General features: G+C 49.8%; 1 protein-coding gene across 5 annotated transcripts; it reads right to left on the reverse strand.

Annotated features, from left to right (window-relative positions):
* plagl2 (pleiomorphic adenoma gene-like 2) lies at positions 1 to 22,173 on the reverse strand. Of its 5 annotated transcripts, none has more exons than XM_029156639.3 (4): positions 21,661 to 22,173; positions 3,444 to 3,555; positions 2,873 to 3,364; positions 1 to 2,785 (listed from the first exon to the last, which is right to left on the reverse strand). In XM_029156639.3, the coding sequence occupies exons 3-4, from the start codon at positions 3,205 to 3,207 to the stop codon at positions 1,294 to 1,296; spliced, it is 1,827 nt and encodes a 608-aa protein (XP_029012472.1). In that variant the 5' UTR covers positions 3,208 to 3,364; positions 3,444 to 3,555; positions 21,661 to 22,173; the 3' UTR covers positions 1 to 1,293. The 5 variants fall into 5 exon arrangements, with proteins under 5 accessions (XP_029012472.1, XP_029012467.1, XP_029012468.1 ...); XM_029156634.3 differs by having other exon boundaries at positions 2,873 to 3,367; XM_029156635.3 differs by lacking the exon at positions 21,661 to 22,173 and adding an exon at positions 21,264 to 21,641 and having other exon boundaries at positions 2,873 to 3,367.
* Positions 22,174 to 22,227: the final 54 nt, after the last annotated feature.

Raw genomic sequence — 22,227 nt, forward strand, 5'->3', positions numbered from 1 at the left:
TGTACTTCTTGACTTTTTTTTTTTTTTTGTTGCCATTCACATATGTCAGGGTTCATCATTACCATGATGAGGCATCGCTGTGTTTCTTAACAGGCTGCACCAAGATGCGCCTTTTCTGGCCCAGTAATCTTAAATTCAGGTACGTACGTCGGGCAGCCGCCGAACAGCTGCAGTGTGCGATTATCATGGAAGGTTTCAGAGATAAGACGGGTGAAGGAAAGAAAGTCCTCGTGAAAATAAAACGTAGGATAAAAGAGGAAGAGGTGGACTCGGTTCGGGGGAGAAAGCCTCTGTCTCGGGCAGTGAAACTCTATAAGTCACGAGGAAGGAGACGAGAGGTTTCCACTCCCAAAGGTGAAGTGCCTTCTGCTAAAAAAGTGCTTCTCTTGAGGAAAGGGTTTAAAAGCCAGCATGTCATTATTTAGTTTCCAACCGACTCTCACGCACACGTTTTCATTTCAGATTCCTTTCTTTTGCGTGTGTGTTGGCCTGTGCGCGAGACTGGGACTTGTAATCGAGCAGAAGACTCCATCTACCGTGACGTCATGGCCTGTTTCCGGCTCAGACTGACCGGTGATCAGCTGCCGTCGGACTCACGGGTTCATCTACGGGGTGTGAGGAGCACTTTTTAAAGGCAGCGGTCGCCGCTGGGGGCTCTGGTGTCTCTCTCTTCGTTCCTTCGCTGATCTCGCTCCTCTCCGTACTAACAGTGGCAGTTCGTCGGGGCGGGTGGTTCAAAACTGGAGATGAGACACGTTCTACCACGTTCTTACGCTTGGAAAAAAAATATAAAGTAAAACAAAATATCCACTTCAAACTATTTTTTTCTGGGTCACAACAAGACAGACAATCTTCACTAAAATGATCTTTGCTTTTTTTAATATTATTACATTATAAAGTGTGCAGTACCACGCCTTTTGGCCTACTGATGCTGCTCCCTATACTACTAAATAGAGAATGGAGGGTAAAGGGGGAAGTAAATGATAAAAAGGTTAATACGTCATTATAGCTATAGAAAAGGGGAACACCCAAATAAAAGCCACTGCTTCAACTTCTTTTCTCACCTTTTCCTTTTTGCTCAAAGGGGTTTTTCTCCCTTTTAAGGCTCAATCAAAAGCTTTTGTGCACTTTCATTTAAGGCATGTAACGTTCATTTGTGTATTGGTTTATTCTAATTACTCAAACACTTAAACCAGGTCCAGTAAAGAGGCACAGCCCAACGTATCCACGCCAGGCTGAGTCAAACCCGGCTCGGCGGCCATCTTGGCACGGGTGGGCCCAGAGCTTGCCCTCTCACTGGAAAGCCTGGTGGAATCGAGGCAGTGTGGTGGTACTAAGGCTGGAGCTGAACACTGGTGGGAGGGGGTGTAGGGGCCCTAGGCCCAGACCCCCGCTGGAGCTCTGCTGCTCCTGAGGTTGAGGTTGCAAAGAGGTAAGAGGTGTCGTGGTGACAGACGCCGCTGCCGCCGCCGCCGCCACTGCTGCGGCGTGGGGCTCGGCAGCGTGCAGAGATGAGGAAGAGGAGGAAGAGGAGGAGGTCGTAGATGAGGTGTAGCCCATGACCAGCCCTCCCGTGCTCATGGGGGTGCTGTAGGGAGGCAGGTTGAGGGGCAGGAACCCTAGCAGGTGGGAAATGTCCATGTTAGCAGCACACAGAGACTCAGCAATGACTGCAGGGCTCTTGGACAGCAGAGGATCCCCGCAGAGCTCATCTGTCAGGCCCGAGGTGGGCTCCAGTCCGTCCTTGGGGGGCGAGGCAGCAGCGTGGGGGTCTGCAGAGGGAACCGGCCCTGGCAAGCCACTCTGCAGATCCATGAGGAAGCTCTCCATCTCCACTTTCAAGGGCTTGTCCAGCAGGTATGAGGTAGATCCTAGCTGGTATTTAGGGGCCGGCTGGGGCTGGTGCTGCTGCTGGGGAGCCGGAGCCTGGTGGTGGTGGTGGTGGGGCAGAGGAGGGGAATGGTGGTGGTGGTGGTGGTGGTGGTGATGGTGGTGGTGATGGGAGTGTGGGTGAAGAGATCCCGTGGATTCCATGTGACAACCCATGCCCATAGCCGCAGACAAGGGGCTGGGCATGAGGGACGGGTGTGGGTGGCCCACGCCCGTATTAGACATGGCCTGGAGATGGTGGGGGTTGTACATGCCCATCGGGAAGGGCGCCCCGCTGGGGAAGGGCTTCCCCATCATGGGGTCTTTGTTGGGACCCATGCCGCACATCATGGGGCTGAGCTCCTCCTTCACAGAGCACGGCGGCGACCCTGAAGCCAGGAGACCCAGCATGTCCGACGGCTCCGTCTTGATCTTGAGCAGCTCCTGCGAGTGGCTCTTCTTCACGTGGCGCGTCAGGTGGTCCTTCCTGCCGAAGCGCTGGGCGCAGTACTGGCACAGGAAGTCCTTCCGGCCCGTGTGCACCACCATGTGCCGGCGCACGTCCTTCCGCGTGTAGAAGCGCCGGTCGCAGTGGTCGCACGGGTGCTTCTTCTCCTTGGCGCCGCCCGAGGACTTCCCGGAGTGGCTCTTGAGGTGCTCCAGGAGAACCGGCGTGCTCTCGTAACTCTGCATGCACACTTTGCAGGTGAGGTCGCCGGCCGTGGCGGCGTGCATGGCCACATGGCGCTTATATCCCAGCTTGGTGTTGTAGTGCTTGCCGCACTCCTCGCACTTGAAGGCCTCCTTGTTGGGGTCATGGGTCTGCAAGTGGTTCTTCAGGTGGTCCTTGCGATGGAACATTTTCTCACAGAATGAGCACTGGTGCGTCTTCTGCGGAGAGTGTGTGGCCATATGCCTGTAAGAGACGAGACGTTATGAACAGAGGCGCTTTACACACAGCCTGGAGGTTCTACTCCTCTACGCCTGAGGGCACCTCGGGTACCTGAAGAGTTTGTATTTGGAGCTGAAGGCCTTGGGACAGTGCGGCTGCGAGCAGTGGAAGGGTTTCTCCCGGGCGTGACTCAGCGCGTGGAGCTGGAGCTTCTCCGGCGAGGCGAACAGGGCCCCGCACACCAAACACTCGCTCCCACTCGCTCTCCCGACCTCCTCCCTCTCGTCGTCCCGCTCCCTCTCTCTGTCTTTTCCCCTCTCTCGCTCTCTCTCTGTCCGTGGCAGCGGGGCGGCTCTCCCAAACAGCTTGGCGGCGCTCCGTCGTCCCTCTTCCTCCGGCGTCAGTGCGGTAATACGGTGTGAGGCATCAGCGGCAGCAGCTGCCATGGCAGCCCTAGAGTGCCGCCGCCATCAAAAGTCACCGGCGGCCCCCCTGCCTCGCAGGCCCGACGCGGGAAGTTGTGGGGAGTAGGCGGGGAAAGCAGCCGACCCGGCGCAGGGAACTGGCCGGCGACCCGGAGGTAATGTCAACGTAAGCTGAACTCTGCTGTGGAAGAGAAGAGTTCCGATTTGAGCCGCGTTTTCCTAAAACAGTCAAATAACACCAACAGGTAAACTCTAACCTGTGAGACTCGCGTGTCCGTTTTATCTGGGGTTACGTCCTCGCCGCCTCACCCGGTCCCAACAGCGACGGTTGGTGGCGAGCGGGAAATACTGCCGTGCATCTTCACTGTCCTGCGACGATGAGAAGGAACAGGACAAACATGAGACTCTTTTTGAAAAAATATAATTAATAAATAAATAAATAAAAGTGCATGAACTCGACAGCTCATGATTAAACCTGACTGACTTCAGTCACAATAGGTCACATGCTCATTTCCCTTTGGAGACACGCTTCCTGTGAGCTCGCTAGGGGGAGCTGAACGACAAGCCTGACGGACGCTACCGAGGTTTAACACAAGCACAGAGAAGAAGAAGGAGAAGAAGCCGACTAATCATAGCACATGAAGACAGAATGTAATTACTCTGTCTTATCCGTCATCGCGCACGTCTCCAGATGACAGCGCGGTGCACAAAGACCCCTTTGTTGTGTGCGTGCGTGTATGCACTTGTTATGAAACTGGGTGAAGGCTCCTGTAATCCTTGGGAAAACACAGAAACATACACACAACCGCAGGCTGGAGAGTGGGTTGTGGGCAGTGTTTACGTCCACAAACCCCGACTTCCTACAATCAGCACAACCTGTTGCTCCGACAGCGACAGGGCGAACCGCAAACGGGGCCGAAAAGGCCACAAAAGTGGCTCCAACGCCGATAAAGATCCGCCCGTTCACTGACACAAAGCCCAAATCACACGGACCCGTGTCCCCCGCGAGACCGGCTGAACCCTCTCTCCCCGCGGGCTTCTTATTTACCCTCGCTCACCCCCGTGACCCCCGCCCGACGCGGCCACGCCGCTCCCAGCGCCGGCGAACACGCGCTTATTTGCACACGCGGCTCATTCTGAACATGTAAAACCGTGAGTTGTGTGGTTATGTGATTTCTTCCACACAGGACGCACACACACGTTAGTGCACGCATGCCTGTGTGTGTGTGCGCGAGTGTGTGTGTGTTCCCATAATGTGTGTGTGTTTACAGTGGTGCTTAAGAGGACCTGACAGCTGTAGCGTTGTGTGGTGGTCGTCACCCAGCGGGGGGGGGGGGGTGCGGGGGGGTGACACCCGTCCCATTGACCACCCTCGGGGAGCCGGGCTCCATTGTACAGCCTTCCCACGCGGCGCATTCCTGGCCCGAACCATGCCGCGTCGCTCTGCTGCTGCCTCCACTCACACTCACACCAGGCCGCATCCAGAGAGCCGGTCACGCCGAGCGCCGCGGCCGAACCCGAACCCGAACCCGGAACGACGAGATCACACACACGCACAGGCAGATACACACAGATACACACGCAGGCCAGCAACGCCTTCAGGTTAAAGAAGGAAACGTGAGGAGAGGCGAGCGCATCATCTCAAAGAGCTTCTGTGTTTTGATTTCAAGGCTATTTTACTAGATTTTTACACCTTGTGTTTTCAGGGCAATTACTGCTTTCTGCTGACAGAGACAAACAGCTTGAAGTTGGACCTGTTTCACCACGTGCACAGGAACAATAACATTCACATTACTGTATCTGACTGCAGTGTGTTGTCATCAAATCCACCAAATCCAACAAATTCACATTATGGACATTTGACAAGTGCCTCAGGCTTTGATTTCATCAAATATAAGTTATTACTTTGAAAGAAAAATGTTTGCGAGTGAGACATGTTTAATCCACACTGAAATTGATTTGTTATAAACCAGGCAGCAGGAAGACAGCAACATTATAATAGAGGTTTGACTCCACTGGACGTAGACTGGCAGGCATTAATTCTAACAATAGACACACACTGATAAATATGAACCAAAATTCTTCTACAGACGCATCATGAAGTAGGTCCCTGATCTTTTCTCAATCAGACGTGTGGTTATTGGATTTCCACCTGCCAGTAAAACAGCATTTGTCAACAAGCTCTGGCTCCCCCACATGCTGCCGCAGGCTCCTCGTGTGCTGCATCAGTGCTGTGACTCCATCAGCGTCAGTCTGAACCCGGGTTCCGTCAACAACAACAGCACAGACTTCCACCGTGTCTCACGCTCAACATTTAACAACTAGCGTTTCCTCGTTGAACCCTTGTGAGGTTCAAGCCTGGTTTCTGCCTGCCATGGTTTATGAGCAGCGCTCCAGTTCAAACACATCCAGAACGTCGGTGGAGCAGGATGATTATTTTTTACATAAATGGAACAGGCTTGGTTTCTGCTACAGTGTTCTGCTGGTGAGTTAATGCTTCAATCAAACATTTAATTGCAGATTTTTCAACCTAAAGTAAATTTACGTGTTTTGCTGCTGAATTGTTGGCATTTCTCTGATTGGAACCATTCTAAGCCATTCTGTGCAAAAGGATTATATCCATTCTAGTCTGACATTGTGCAGGCTAATCAATGATGATAAAGGATGGAACTCCTCAAACGCTGCACAAGGCTGCTTGGAACCTCTGCTCACTTCCCCTAATAAAAAAAAAAAAACACCGAAAGCAGAATCAAACCGCCACTTTCCAACCGCCTGGGTGTCTTTGGTTTCTGTCCTGGATGAAAGAGCTTCCACATTCCTTTTCTGAGGGGTCAGAGGTCAGCCTCTGCGCTGCCTGACTGCCCGCCCGCCACGGCTCCCGCATGCTGAGTGACTGACTATTAACCCATTCACCGCCGGCCGCAGCCGCACACAATAACATGTGAGGAGGCTTTCAGGGAATGTCAGAACGCCTTTGGCGCCGGCGGCCTGGTGCAGGGCCCGACCGGGCCGGGCCGGGCCGGGCCGGAGCGAGCTGACGGGCGACCCGCAGGGCCGGACGCGGCCTCTACAGCCGCTTCTCGACTTAGCTATACGAACAAACTAAATATAGAACGCGCGTTCATCGTCCGGAGCTTAGGTGACAACAGCCGCGCTCGTGGGGAGAGGGGGGGTGGGGCGGGTTGAAGGGCTCCAGGGAGGAAAGCCTGTTGCACAAACGCCTGAACTACACACGGTTCAAGGAAGTAATTAATCCATCAAAAATCATTTTTAGCATCTCATTGGTGCAGGTTGTGGTTTTTAAGATTAGGATTCATGCCATCTATGTATAAGACTCTTTACACATTTGAAATACATTGAACTAAGACTAAACACAACAGCGTCTAAGTGAAAGGACCTGTGGAGGACGGGCAGCTGGAGGCTATAGGTAACGTGAGGGAGGGCGTCGTTGGCAGTGGTGGAGCCAGGGGGGTCTGCATCAGTCAAGCAGCTCCTCAGAGACGAGGGCGGTGCTGGGCAGTCATGTGGTCACGCTTTGCTAAACACTGGCCAAGGCTGAAGATGAAGCTCACAGCAGCGAAACTCACACCATTTGCAGCAAATATCACAGAGGATGAAACATGTTTTGTGTTTGTCAGGCTGCAACTTACAGCTGCACCATAATATATTAACATATATAAATATGTGACACGGACGGATTAGCACGTAAGAAATGAGCTGCAGGCTTCAGTGCAGCCGCGCCAACAACTTAACATGAATCACAATCACTTCCACGCACTCACAGGTCATTTCCACCGAATTCAAGGCATTTAGAGAGTTGGAGAAAAAGCAGTTATCAGTTATAAAGAAATCGTGTCAAACATCCTGTTTGACTCACTTGAGGATTTGCTTCTTTGATCTGTTGAAGCTGCTTAATATTCATTCAGTTTTACAGACTGAATCATTGATTTGATCATGAGAACAACCGTACGTAATGGGTGCATCAGTTTAACAAACCAAAGACACGAGCTCAGATTCTGGACACAGTCGTGACAACAGAGACGAAAGCATCATGATTTACTGCCAACAGGGATGGAAATATGTAATGATTATATTTTATATCAATCAAAAACTTGTTAATCCTATTTAGATGTCACAATATTCCACTAGCATCTCTAAGAACAGGATAACAGGTTGTTGTCTCCAAAACTCGAGACTAATCAATTAATGTGTTAACTAAAGAGACGACACGCTAGCAGACGTTGGAAGCGACCTGTGGAGGTGCTTTGTCCTCCAACTACAAGGCGGCCGTCAGTACCGGCGCCTACAGGAACAACACCGCTCAAAACCCGCGTATTTCAACAGCCTTCCCTCCCTCCCTCCTCCCTCGCTCCCACTCCATCCTTCCTCCCACCTCCCCTCCTCCTCCTCCCACAGGTTTCGGTTCCTCCCCGGCCTGCGCTTTCTGACCCACACTGCAGCTCGGCGCGTGGAGGAGGGGCGACGGGCGAGAGGAAGAGTCCTCACCCACGAACAGCTCTGCGACGCCAAAAAGCCTCAGTCGGTCCCAGCGGCCGGGATGAGGCCATAAACCTAGCGCCGCGGCCCGGGTGCCCTGCCTAAACATAGCCAGGCTGTGGTCTGGGGGGGGCAGGGCTCCTCCAACTGTCATTAAGGAGCACCTTCAGCACGGCACCGCTGTTAAAATGTCCATTCACAACTGCCACTTTTTCACGACTGTGTTTCACCTGCGGCTTGAAGAAACACAGCGCGTCCACGAGAAGAGGACCCAACGTGGCGGCGCCGACAAACGGGCCCAACGCGGCCCGATGCAGCCACGCCGCCGCGAAGCCGAGGCTGCCAACGCAAATATGTTTGTGCAGCGCCTGTAATTGCAACCAGGTTCCGTTTTCTATTAACATTAATGAGGAGATGTTGACGTTTCACACAAATGGCGAGTTGCAAACAAGCTGATGCTGGTAAAATGTTACCAGGCAGCAGAATGTGTGATCGCGCTCTCCAACGTCTGGATCATCTGAGCGCGGCGCTTGATTAGAGCCGGAGAAAGGCTGCGGTCTGGCCGCGGCGCGTTTGCTTTTAAACACAACCAGTCTCCTTTTTTTAAACCCAAACACACACTGTTGTGACTTATTGGATGTCTGTGCATTAAATATATGCACAAAGGCCTAGTTACAAACCTTGTTTACTCCAGGTACAAGAAGACAAGACGAAATTCCAGTCTAGAGGTCAACGTGTGTGTGGGGGGGGGGGGGGGGGGGTCCATGCTGCCTATTTGACACTGGGAATGTGTCAGCTAGCGAGACCACACACACAGACACAGATATAAACTGGTTAAAGACAAAATCCTTCCCGTGCTTCCAACATGCGTGCAGTGGAGGAAGGAAACAAGGAGCTAAATAAGTCCATAAATCTGCATCTTCACCCGCAGCCTTAAGGTGATGGACGGGTGGATGATCATGTTGACGCGCACTTGCTCAGAGAAACTGAGGTTGGTTTCTGGTAATCAGGAAGTAATCTGCATATGAGAGCAGCAGGTTTTTGCTGCTTCCTGACCTTTGTCGGTTTTCAGCAAAGGTGTTGGGGAGCTGACAGACATGAGGCTAGCTATCAAATGTCAGTCATCTCTGTGCAAGACAAACACCCGCCCACTCGCTTCACCCAAACACATGTTGTCTGGTTTCATCATCTTTAAAGACTTTTGAAGAAATAGGCTAAATGGCCGAGTTAGCGTTTCAGTTCTACACAAACGTGGAAAGTTGTCTGCATTCGTTTAGACTCGTTTAGGCTGAAAATTTAATTCATTCATAAGTCATTACTTCCTAAACTACCTGCAAACAGCTTCCCTTTGTTTCATTCAAGTCATTCTTCTCGTCCTCATCATTTGTTTTGACCGGCCTCCTCTTCCTCCTCCTCCTCCTCCTCCTTCTGTCCCACAGCCAATTCCATCAGACAGAAATCAGCCTGCGCTCTCCAGCCGCTTCTCCTTTCCCTCTTTTCTCTCGTCGTTTCCCTTCCTTCATCTCGCTGTGGTCGACACGGACGGCACACATGTGGCAGGCGCCTATCCAAACAAGCAGCGCGGCCTCAGGCCTTTCAGCGTGCGTCTAACAGCTGGCACACACCGGAGAGCGTCTCCCACGACTACCAGGTGAAAGTCACGCTGGTGCCGTGTCATCAGCAGCACAACCCACACACATGGTCTTGTTTTCATCCCTATTAGGCTTGAGTTTCTCCCAGCCCGGCGCGGTTGGGCTGAGGGACACATCTGGGTAACACACATCTGCCTAATGATGGTTGAGGTTTGGCGGAGACTAATTAGAAAATTAACTGGCTCCACAAACACAGATCAACAGGGTGTCTCTCCTTCTCTCACTGTGCTAATTTGCAAAGAAAACAATTCAGAGTGGTTGGTTCTTAGCCGAATGTCTCTCACCAAACACCTATCATCATCATCATCATCACCATCATCATCATCAGCTCATTAGTCAGGGAAGCTCAGACAACGGGAGACGGATGTTTTCTTACTTTTAAGCTTTCTTTCTCTTTTTCAGAATCAGTGATCTAAGCTGTTGTTTGCACTGCATCGAGACTGCGCTGATGTTTGATTCATAGTCCAGCAAGTTACTGTAACAGACAGAAAAGTCTCGTAGTACAGCCACTTTACTTAAACTCAACTGAAACACTAGAAAGTACCTCCAACCGTGTACCCTGTACTTTGATTTTTGTGTTTATATTAACACCAGCTAAAAAAAACGATGTCTCTTCTTATGTGTGAGCAGGAGAGGAGCGGACGCGTCGCGACGTCAGCAGAGGACGACGGGCTGTTTGCTTGGCAGAGCTTTATCAAAATGTTGACACTAAACACATGGGCAGCATGTGTGTGTGTGTGTGTGTGTGTTTGTGTGTGTGTGTAGAGGTGATTCTGGGGAAAGCCCTTCTGGCAGGGAGTCCTGGCCGTGACACGGAGCTCCACAGCAGCCGGAGATGTGGGCTCTGTGCCAGTGGGCGTCACGCCAGTCTCTCTCTCTCTCTCTCTCTCTCTCTCTCTCTCTCTCTCTCTCTCTCCATCCAGCACTTATACGACAACAAACGCTTTGACGACCGCTGGCCTCCTCGCTTACATCTTCACACAAACCTTCGATATTTGCCCTATTACATACACAATATGGACGCCGATCTGACACTTGTTCTCCAAGGCGTTTTGTGCTCATACGTGCGTTCTAGTGTCGTTGCTCAGCTTTTACCTCGATCTGCATCAATCTGACACTCTTTAGTCTAATGCAAAAGTAAGGGAAGATGCACAGAGAGATGTGGGGAACATCTGGGCTTTAACAATTAAATGTCTTTAACAACTTCATTACCTTTTTCTTTTGAACTACAAAATGTAAAACTCTTTCAAGGAAATGTCCGATTGTCCAGCGTTAGAAACAATCTGCCAGATCTTGTTTTTTTTTTAAATGAGCAGGTACGACCATATTCCAGATGTGCTGGATGAGGCTACAGATGTGTCCCTCCGTTACAAAGCAAGGGCACAGCTTCCGACGTAACGGCTAAAACCAAACAAATCGAACCACAGCAAACGCACAAGCAGAAAGAAAAGCTAGAGAGCAGATGAGGAAAAGACATCAGCAGCTCCACTGAGAAACAGACAGTGAACTGGAAGGTGATGAGATATTTCTGTTTAAACACCTGATCTCAACTTGACCAGTAAAGACCTGAATGAAGCTGAAACCCTGATGATGAACTGCAGGACTGAATATTTGAGCAGGAATAAATAAATGGCCTCAAAATATAGGTATCAACATATTTGGGACTTATTTCTGGTTATAGTGTGAAGTGAGAAGGCAGCTTTCGTATTTATTACCTATTTTTGCTGTGAAGCGATTACACTGAAACGGCGCGGCGTCACCGCCGGGCGAACGGCCGCTGGCGTGAAAGCGCTCGGTCCGGCAGGCGAGCGATGCACAGCACACGCACACAGGCTCACGCAGCCGCCGCCAGCGCCACGCGTGCGGTCCGAGCCGCTCCATCCTGCAGCTTGGCACTTTTGTTTCGCACGCCCGCCGCCGGCTCTCTCTGATTCACATGGGGTCAGCAACAAACAATCTCTAAGTTTGGCAACGTCAGCTCAGCCTAAAACAACAGGCATTGTTCCACGGGCTTTTGTTTACAGAAATCTACAGGTTTCAATAGACCTCGCGGCCTTTTTCTACTTTTTTCTTTCCCACTTTGTGTGGTTCCTTGTTTGCTGAATGCCCCCCGTTCAACTCTGCATCTGTTTCATCTGTTTTCATCTGTTTTCTGGACGTATTTTTAAAGGGATGTTCCGTCCGTATGTGATGGTTTGGGGAGGGGGTTCGAAGTGGAGACTTGTAAAAATAACATTCTTGCATAAACAGGGCCTTGAAAAATGGGCAGTGGGTAACTTGCATTCCTTGGATTTTTTTTGGGAAACTCGATCACGTTCAGAGAATCGGAGGTTGCAGGCACCTTCGGGCAAATGACAGCTGTGCCACAAGCAAGAAGTAGAGAAGGCGAATGAGAACGTGTGTGTGTGTGTGTGTGTGTGTGTGTGTGTGTGTGTGTGTGTGTGTGTGTGTGTGTGTGTGTGTGTTGGGGGGGGTCAATCGCAATATGCAATAAAAGAAAAAGAGAAAACAAACGGCTGACAGAAAGGAGGAGGAGGAGAAAAAAAGGGCAGATGACACAGATGTTCAAAACATCAGCCGCCGACATGCGGAGGTATTTCACAGTTTGACTGCGTACAAGAGGAAAAACAACATGTTTCTGTTACGCAGCACGTAGAGAAAGACCTGGGCTCACGGGCTTAACAGAATCATTTACAGAGTCGAAGAAGCAGAACTTCACTCAAACACGAACCTCCTGTCTGGTGTCAGAGCTCACAGGAGCGGAACAGCAGCTACTGGGGCCGGGTCAGAGGTGAAGGGACGCCGCTGCTGGGGTCCACGGCCAACACCAGTGGTGTTAGGTAGATTACTGCCATTTATCCCCAGTCGCCCTGGGCTGAGTGATCCAAAACACTACTCACGGGTGATGTGTTAAAACAGTTAAGAATCAGGACTGTCCTGAACAGTTTGGGCTTCAATCGTCCTGTAAAACTGAACCTTAACTTTCTTATTCTTAACTGAATCTTAACCAGCAGCCCTCAATAGTTTGGGCTCCAAAGATTTGGTTCTCTAAATATCCAGGGATTTGCCGCTACCTTAACCACACACTGGTAAAAAAAACATTATCCAAGCAGCTAATTAACAAACAAACCCTCTATTTCCAGTACCAGTAATTCAATTCCACAGCCTGTCATTGAGTCCAAATATCATTTTTTAGGTGAAAATTATTTTTAGTAACACTCACCATTTATTTAGGACCTAAATCCCAACCTGAATGCGTCTTTTGCCAATTTAGACCAATTAGGTTCAACTTTAAACAAAGGGGGTGTTACACAAACTGCACATGAATGTCTGATGCAGTCAGTGTTATGTAACAACTACTCAACAAACTGACCCCTGAAGGCCAGTAAAACATTGACCGACCAGTGTCAGAAGACTGAAAACAACCGGTACAAGCGAAACCCTGCAGACTTGTGGAGAAAGTCTCAGATGTGAGTGGAGACAAAGTTCAGCCAGTATGAAGGTGATTCAGCAAAAGAACGAAAGAAGAAGAAGCGAATTTATTAGGAGCTCATTAATATGCGAGCTCCGGAGCAATTTAAAAGACAAATGACAAGCAGAAAGAAAGACAGAGATAGGGAGTCTGTGCTGCCTGTGTGCAGGAGTTATTCATTAAGGCAGCACTTTCCTTCTTCTTTCTTCCAGCCCCCAGAGATAAAAACACACTAGTTTGAATGACTTGGATGCCAGAGGGTGGTCTTCCACCTCACTACCTCTCCAACACTCCAATGTGTGTGTGTGTGTGTGTGTGTGTGTGTGTGTGTGTGTGTGTGTGTGTGTGTGTGTGTGTGTGTGTGTGTGTGTGTGTGTTCGTGCGGGTGGGGGGAATGTAAGAAGCTCTGTCTTCCTCTGAGAAAGGTTTAGGTTTCAAATAAAGGGAGAAATAGTTTGCAGATTGGCCGGCGTGGCTTCTGGAGCACACACACACACACACACACACACACACACACACACACACACACACACACACACACACACACACACACACACACACACACACACATCCTCGGCCCCTGCTGCGCTTTAATGCCCCTGCGAGCCGCCGTAGCACTAAATATCACACGAACCCTTTACGAATCAGAGAAAAGGTATCGATCGGCATCTCGGTGATCATGCTGCCATCTAGCTGAGGCCGAAGGGAGATGAGCAGCCTCACGAGGCATCTCTCCGCCTCTGAGGCGCTTTTCTTCTCTTTTCTGTGGAGATGAACTGCTCAGTGCGAGGTCGGTCCATGTTTTACACTTTCATGATGATTTTAAATGCCTCATTAAACTATCAATAATCAGGAATCTTTTCTTAATTGATCTGCAAAATGTGGCCTTGCCTATAAATCTGTAATCACTAGAGATGTTGTTGCCTTCTTCGTTCTTTACTTAATTGTTTTATATTACAGTACATTTTCACACTTGTTAAGGCTGCGTGACATCCTCATAGATGAATAGATACGTACGGACAATAACAGCAAGTCAGTGGCTAAGTGAGAGCATCCAACCAAACCAGTAGAGTGAAGAAGAGGCCGACGATGTGACCGGATTGGCCCGAGAGGGACACGGGAGAGGGGAGAGGGAGAGGGAGGGATGAACAGGAAAGGTTGGGGGGGGGGGCAGCGAGTGAGCGAGCAAGGCAGCATCACGTGACCGAGTCCAGCAGAGAGTGTTATAATAGGCCCCCTCTCGGAGCAGAGAGGCAGAGGCTGGATGTGAACCAAAATCCCTCTACCACACACAGGCTGGCCATTGTTGGCTATTCACTGGACTCCATCTCAGGGCACTTTATCATTCAATTAGGACAGCTTTCACACCGCACACCACAGAAAAGAGGCCTTCAATCAAACTGAAAACTTCACACTGGCCCTGGAGGGGATGCAGAACGGGGACTCGCAGTTGTCACCCCACTTTCATTTTTCCAACTTGTTGTTGTCAGGCCAGAGAGAGAGAGAGAGAGAGGTGAGGGAGAAAGAGGGGGAGAGAATGGATGGAGAGACGGGAGGAGGAGAAGGAGGAGAGGGAGGAGGAAGTCCCTCCGAGCGCCAGTACATGTCCGCGTCCACGTGTGTTTACGGAGCTGATGGAATGCGTTTGAGTGGGTGAGGGGTTAAACTTGGTAAGTGGTGGTTAAGGAAGGGGGGAGACAAAGACGGAGAGGAGGAGAAGAGCGCGAGGACGGGGGTGTGGGGGGTGCGGGGGGTGCGGGGGGTGCGGGGGGGCTCAAAGCACTGAGGAGAGAATGGGACACAGGAGCATACTTGAAGGAAATAATGAGAGCGAGAAGGACGCTCGAGAAAAGAGGCGAGATGGTGAAATGCGCCGCGATCGGAAGAAGAAGGCGCGAGTTAGAGCGTAATGTGTCAGTCGTGGTACGGAGCAGGTAAATGAAAATGAGAACAGACCATAATCCATCAGATTCTGATAAAACCTTAAATATCAGTGCAACACGTTTATTTTGTAACCATCTTTTTTACTGCACTAAAGAAAATATATTATTTCCTCTATATATTCATATTTGTTAGTATTTATTGACCTTTAATAAATTAGGATGCGCTGTTATAAACAACCAGTTCGCCTCATGTCAGCCAGTAACACCACAGTGCTGACCATCACTAATGAATGAATGAAACAAGGGGCTTCTCCTCTTCCTAAAGCTGGATCAGCTGGAGACGGGAAGACAATGACTTCAAGCTCAACCGGCCGCGACCAGCGACCTGCTCATCACAGTCCTTCACTGTGAGGAGCCACGCACGACGCTCGCTACCTGGAAGGTCCGTAAGGGAAATGCACGAAAGTAAGACCAGGACACGGAGCTAGCGAAGCAGCTGAGGATGAGATCAAGCAGAGCCGAAGCAGCTGAAGGCGTCTCGTTAGACGTTTTGATTCGATGTGTGTAAACAAACAGATAATAATAAACACAAATAAAACATGGCTGACCGATGGGACATGCATGAGGGTCAAGCTCTGCTGGAGGAGCTGCACATGTGACCTTCAGGTGTCTTTTTCCTCCACGCGTCCTAGTTTCAGCCATTCATCAGCCAAGCGGTTCATCTTATCCTTCGCTCGCCTCCATCTGCGTTTCAGCCGCTGACCACTCGCGTGAGCTTTTGTCTGCGGCGGAAGCTGGAGGTTTTGCTTGGCATCACTTAGTCACTACGCTGGATAGTGGAGCCGGGCGGGTGGCGGTGTTATTAGAAAGGCCCTCTTCCCAGAGGGGATGTCTCATCAGACATGGTGCCCACGCTGCCGCTGCCCTCCGCTCGCTCCTGGGCATGAATCAGGAGGAAGCGCAATCATCTGTCGCCACAGGAATCTGCAGCGCGCTCCGGTGAGTCGGGAGTTAACTCCGCGCCCGGGTCACGTTTCGGCCCATTTGCTGAGTCACTAACGCGCGGCTCCCCGAGTGGACGGGACAGATCGGGTCCGCGCTGCTGCACCATAGCTCCGTGCTGAGTCACGGGCCACGTCCCAACAGCGCTCTGCGGTTACACCGGACCCACCGGTACCGGTGCATTCCTGGGCTGCAGCGCCGCACCAGCGATCGTGACACACGCCACTGGCTCCAAGAGCGGCTCAGCACGTGCACGAATAATAAGGGGGGAGCTGAGAAGCGTAAATGGATTTTTCTAGTTTTGGGACTGGGTTCAGGTTGTTTTTGGCAAGTCTCTTCCAAACAGGAACTGCCCGACAGCCGGAGACCCTAGGAACCAACTCAATCTGGATCTACTCGTGCAGTTACGGGAAGAGATTTAACAACAGGTTAGCATCACGGTTGAGGGTCTGCCCGGTTTCATACCACACGCATCTGTCCAGATGTTTTATGTAAAACAACAGTTCCTGTTTTGATTTGATGATTTCACTCTAGTTATTACGCACAAACACCAGTAAGTCTTCTTCTTGGGGGAATCATTTCATTAAAGTTTCATTACTCATGTTTATTTTTTACTGAATTGGTTACTGGAAACTAAAGTGTTAGGTGTTTAGTCTAAAATAGTTTGTAAATTTGTCAGTAAATATTTAGAAGTTATTTTAAAAGCTGCAAGAATCACAGTTTTATTTCCTAATGTCTCAAACTCAAGTAAATATTCAATAGTTTTTCAGCTGACAAGAAAAGAAGTAAAAAGCGGAGCGCTACATGCTGTGCTCACTTTAACGATTAATCTGGGACTCTTTTCAATTAATCAACAACAAATAATAATTATTATTTAATAAAAATGTCAAACAATAACTTCATATGTTTGGGCTTCGGCCTGCAGCACTTTCTCTTTTAAAAGGAACAAAAACACAAAGAGCTGTCATCATTTTATATATATTATTGCTCCAATATTTTAATCAGAGTCAAAATGTTTCAAAACTTGCTGCATTCGTTTAAAGGGACTAATTTATAAACAAAAAGTTTTTTTTGACATAATTTTAAAATTTAAAAATTAAGACCTACTAAAAACTATTTGTAAGAAGCGAAAAAAACAGGCTAAATCATGAAACTAAAAGTAAAAATACATTAAAAGCTGAAAAAACTGGTCAATTATTCAGTTAGACAGAATTAAATAACCAGTAAATTTAACTTAGGCAATTAACTAACTTAAGCAAAAACCCTCGTTCTGGCACTGAATTTATTAAAACTAGTTTATTAAGATTCTAGTTTCTGAATTTTAAATAAAAAAAAAACAGTCATTAAAACAGATTAAAATGATGTAAGTAACGTCTTGACAAAAGCAAAAAATCTCAGACAAACAGATATATTTAGTTGAACCAGATGAAACCAGGAGTATTATTTGCCAAACTGACCAAATGACCCCGATCTCAATCGAACTAAAAATAGCAGACCTGCTCCCTCTGATACCCAACGTGATGTCAGGACTCGGTTTATGGTATTTGTTGAGAGCACTCAATCCGGCCTGACGACAGGCCGGCGGAGCGGAGGCTCATGTGTCGGCTCTGCAGGCACCTGGACCAGCGTTAGCTCAAAGCGCCGCAGCTCCGGGGCAGACGACGAGCACTACTGTGATCCTCAGTGGATCATTATTACTAAGGCAACAAGCCAACGGTCCTTAAAGACACAGAAACCTCCCGCTAGCGTGGATCCTGGAGCTTTGGGCCGCGCTCCGCGGGCCTGTGGAGCTTTGGGCCGCGCTCCGCGGGCCTGTGGAGCTTTGGAACACACATTAAAGCCACCTGCACACGATGACGTACCGCGCGGCTAATATCGATTAGCAGCTACTGCTACTGTATTAGAGTTAAGGGCGTGTGTGGGGACGTTTACCCTACGGCTACGCGTGTTAGCCCACTTAGCGACACCTGTCCTAGCTTGTTTGGTGACAATGAAAAACTCCTATTTGCCCCTACACAAATAAGATCTGTAATGTTCAGATTTAATGGCAGCTTCACCGCTTCAACCTTGGGGCTTTTACTGCAATAATTACACCGTCATTGTTTCTAACCAACTCGTGGCGACAGCTCCTAAAATCTGCCTGGGACACTTTGAGGCACAGCCAAAGGTCGGTGGAGCGTTGTGTCAGTGTCAGCTGGCGTCTCCAGGGTCAAGAATGAACTTTCAGTGTTGACTTTTAAAGAAACGTGGACCGGAACCGATACAGCTAGTCAACGATTCCACGGCAGAAACAGCTCCTGAACATCAACAACCTTTCAATCAAAGCGTGAGATCATTTTGTCGACGGGGACTTAATTACCTGAAATGACCTCTGTGACACCGGCATCCTCTCTGCCTCGAGCTCGAAACATTCTAACCACTGGTCACTTCAGTTTGTCGCCCTGTGTCTTGGTCATCGCTGGACCACACCAGACTGTCCTCCAGTTCCAAGTCAGCGCTCAAGCACAAGTCAGTCACGATCAGCGCCTGAGAGACACAACCCCCTAAACCAATGCTGTGTTTACTGCAGACAGAGAAAAGCCTATTAATAAATCTGTTGCAGACAGGCTGGCGGAAGTGGCCTGGGGGCTGTAAACTCAGGGTGGAAGAGGATGGATGAAGAGCAAAACACAGAGCGATGGATGAGAGAAGGGGAAGAAAAAGAAAGAGACAGAAACAAATGAAGATACATGGAAAGGAGGAGGAGGGGAGGGAAAAGAGGGTGTGTGCGCGTGCGTGTTGTGTGGTGTAAACCACGGATGCTGGTTGATGGATGGAGCGAGGTTCTGAAAAGCCACAGCTGCCGCGCTCTTCCTAGAAAAGGATCCGCCAGGAAAAGTGGCAGTATGCGGTTCAAGCATCTCGCGTCCTCGTACTATTTCTGCCCGGCGTCGCCAGAATGTGCTCCGGCCCCGGAGCCGCTCGGCAAACGGCGCACGCGGAGGTTGTGTAGTTTTGACTTTAATTAGCCTTGTAAATATCTGCTGCGCTGCGCGTTCACGTGTCTGTTTTCAATCAGGCGGTTACGGAGCAAGGCATCATTCTTCTGCCTGTGGGGGGGGGGGGGGGGGCAGCGTTTACTATGTGGTGCGTGAAGAGTGATGTTGTGAGGCTCATTTCAGATTTGAAAGAAAATGTCATGTTTGTGACGCGAAACGACCACCGATCTGCCGATTCGCCCCAGCTCTTTGCTGAGCAGAAGCTGAACGTTACAAAGTACCCGTAAACTGCACACAAACCGAAGAACCGAACCAAAGAAAGTTGTATTAACGGTCTGATGTGAGCGGCCGACGTCTCACTACCCATAACGGTGAGTCCACCTACACGCACGTGCACACACGCACGTGCACACACACGTGCACACACACACACACACTAGGCACCGCCACCGTTCGAACCCCGTGAAGAGCGGCCGTTTGAGCTCTTTCTCCTCCCGCTGTCTTGAGAACGTAACAAATAGTGCGATCTCCTCGCCGCCTTTCAGGGGAACGACATTCATTCTAGCGTGAACCCAGCGTCCCTTGTTCCTCTGCCGCGCACCGCCAACCGCCCCCCCATCCCGCCGCCGCCTCTGGAAGGTGAAGAAGTACAAAGAAAGGGATCAGAGCTTTTCCGATTCTTCCCTGGTTATTAACTACCGTTTGTCCCCCTCGGAGGGCTGTCCCTCCCATTAACCCAACTGATGCTCTTTTCTCATGGAAATCAGCCTGCTGTTGCTGCCGCCACCACCGCCGGCTCTGCTGCCACTGCCACCGCTGCCCGGAGAGGCGCAAGGAATTGTGGGGGATTTTCAGCCCTAACTCCAGCTCTCTCTCTCTCTCTCTCTCTCTCTCTCGGACTTGCACCACGAGCTCAAGCGCTCACCTACCAACCAACAAGCATGGCATGTGTGCGAGCTCTGGCAGGCAAACGCATTAAGTCGGTCGCCAACGTGAAGCACGCTGCCCTCCACCACAGGGAGGTGGAAGCAATGTAAGGCGATGCGTGGAGGCTAATGAGAAGAAGCTGGCTGCGCGGAGCCCCGCGAGAGCAGAAGCGGCTAAGAATAACAGCAAAAGAGGTTTTGGAAATAGAAGGAAGTATGTGAGAGATGTCCTGCATGTAAACAAGGAGTTTATAATGAATTATTACATAAGCAACATAACTCCTGGGTTGTCTGGTGCTTTACAGACATCCTTTGGAGACGCAGATCCATCGTCAACACATGCGCCTCGACTCGCAAGCGCCACTGGCAGCAACAAGGGCATTGTCTCGTGACAGACGCACTTCCATTTCCTTATTGTGTAGCTGGAGGCCTCGGTGGCAGAAATCCTGCAGCAGAAAGTGCGGCGGCCGCGTGCAGGGACGCGACGGAGGGGGAACCCGGCTCCGCTGGGAAGCCCATTTATGGGCAACGTTCATCCGGTTGGGAGACGTAATGATAACAGGCACCTTGAGCTCACAATGAACCTGCGTTGATTGACACCAGTCGTTACAGGCGGTGGATGATCCCCTTTATAACACCGGGCACTGGTTCACACCAGGGGACGACAGCAGGACACACATTCACGCCTGCAAGTCATTTTTCCCCAGCACAAACACCAAACAACCTCTAGTTCCAGCCTGTCGGTTAGGAGGATTGGCTGTTTTTCCTCCGACTCGATCAATAACGTTGGATCGTCGCTCAGAGAAACACCAGACTATTTAAAAGCTTCCTCTGTGGTCATTTCTCACTTCTGGTAGCGATAAACGACTGATGACTGGTAGCTGCCGTGAATTCTCGCTTTATCTGAGTGTGTATCACCTGCAGGATGTGTGTGTGTGTGTGTGTGTGTGTGTGTGTGTGTGTGTGTGTGTGTGTGTGTGTGTGTGTGTGTGTGTGTGTGCAGCTTTTAATGGCAGTTGTGAGGAAAACTGAATTTTTTTTCCCAAGCGATGCACTTTGTGTTCAACCAGACATCAGATAAGGCCGGTGAAATAAGCTCACTGTAAAGTTCTAGTGGTCCCAGCGGTTTTCAGGTTTATTGGTGCGTTTTGGCTCCTTCAGCAGTTGTTTGTGCTTCTTTCCACCTTCCTGATTGATAACAAATGTGTGAAGACGCCTACAGCCAAGGCAGCTATCAATAACAAGTGCATAAACTGAACCCCCCGCATTCATGACCCCCCCCCCCTTTTCTGGTGAGGTCTTGGTTGTTATTTATCCGCTTCCAAGGAAAAGCAAACACACACACACACACACACATACAGGCAAGAGATACACGCACCAAATCAGCCACAAACATGACTTAAGCCGTGTAGATAACCCGTGAAGAGGCCGAATGTGCGTGGAGTCAGCAACAATGGCTGCAAGGTTTCAAGGGACGCCTGAATTATCAGCCACCGAGCTCCTCGCTTGGAAATGTAACACTTCAACGCGACAGCAACTTTTGTCCTAGTTTTCTCAAAGCAACACACGGACACACACGGCACGGGACGTTCCTCCTCTCACCTCTCCTCTGCAGCGGCGCGCAACACTTGATGAATTCTGCTTAAATAAAACGGCTTAAAACTCACCCGATCGCGGAAAACTTGCAAAGAACATCAAACGTCAACAGCGAGGGGCCGCCGGACAAAGTGCACCGAGTTTAACAACTTCGCCGTTTCGCATTTGCGACATATCTATCGAGCAAGGACGCACAAAAAAAAAAAAACACGCCGACGAGCCGACCGCGTAATTAAAAATTAAAACGCCTGCACCGATCGCTCCAAGCTGCCGCGAAAAATCTGCCAAATTACGCAAAGTCCGATTCGTGCGCGATCGCGTTCAAGTACAACAACTCCAGTGTCGCTCGCATCGGTGTCAGCGAGTCCGATCCGTTTAGAAAGTCGTTTAAAAGCCACACATGCACACACCAGGACGTGCAGCCACATTATGAGGTCTTACGGAGAGAAAAGCGAGCAGTTTACCCACCAAAAAGTTTCCAGCACCGCATTAGTCAATTTCACATGGATCCCGGGTAACCTTCCATCCCGGAGCAGAATCCCACTGTGGGAGAACCCACGCCACCGCTCCCCGCTCGTTTCTCCTCTCGATCAGTTGTTTTATTATTTTTTTCCGATTTTTTTCAATAATTTTTCTATATTCGGGGCCTGAGAGTGTGTACGGCTCTCCTCAGGCTGCAGCGGAGTTATGGGGCGGTAAGCATTGTGGGAGTGTGACGTCAGGGCCACTTTCACAAACTTTTTTTTTTTTTTTTTTGCAACCAGGGACAGCTTACTGGTTTCCAGCAGCCTGCAGCCAGTTCTACCAGTCACACGAACTGATTTAGTTAATACACCTGTAGTATATGTAACTCATATTCTATATATTCATCTTGTGAAAAAATGAAAAACGATAACGAGGGATCCGAGGATTAATGCGACGCATTTGTATGTATATAGTGCTTATACGTGTTTGCATTTAGCACTGGTTCAGCACAGCGTTATGTACAATAACGTGTAAAGAAAAAATATTTGAATGTATCCTTTGATGCTTATT

This window comes from Betta splendens, chromosome 7 (genome assembly GCF_900634795.4).
Source record: "Betta splendens chromosome 7, fBetSpl5.4, whole genome shotgun sequence".
In the NCBI taxonomy this organism is placed as follows: Eukaryota; Metazoa; Chordata; class Actinopteri; order Anabantiformes; family Osphronemidae; genus Betta; species Betta splendens.

Coding starts and splice junctions, on each gene's coding strand:
- plagl2 (XM_029156639.3), bottom strand. CDS start 3,207: ATGGCAGCTGCTGCCGCTGATGCCTCACACCGTATTACCGCACTGACG. Junction 2,786..2,872: donor TCCAAATACAAACTCTTCAG/GTACCCGAGGTG, acceptor CGTCTCTTACAG/GCATATGGCCACACACTCTC.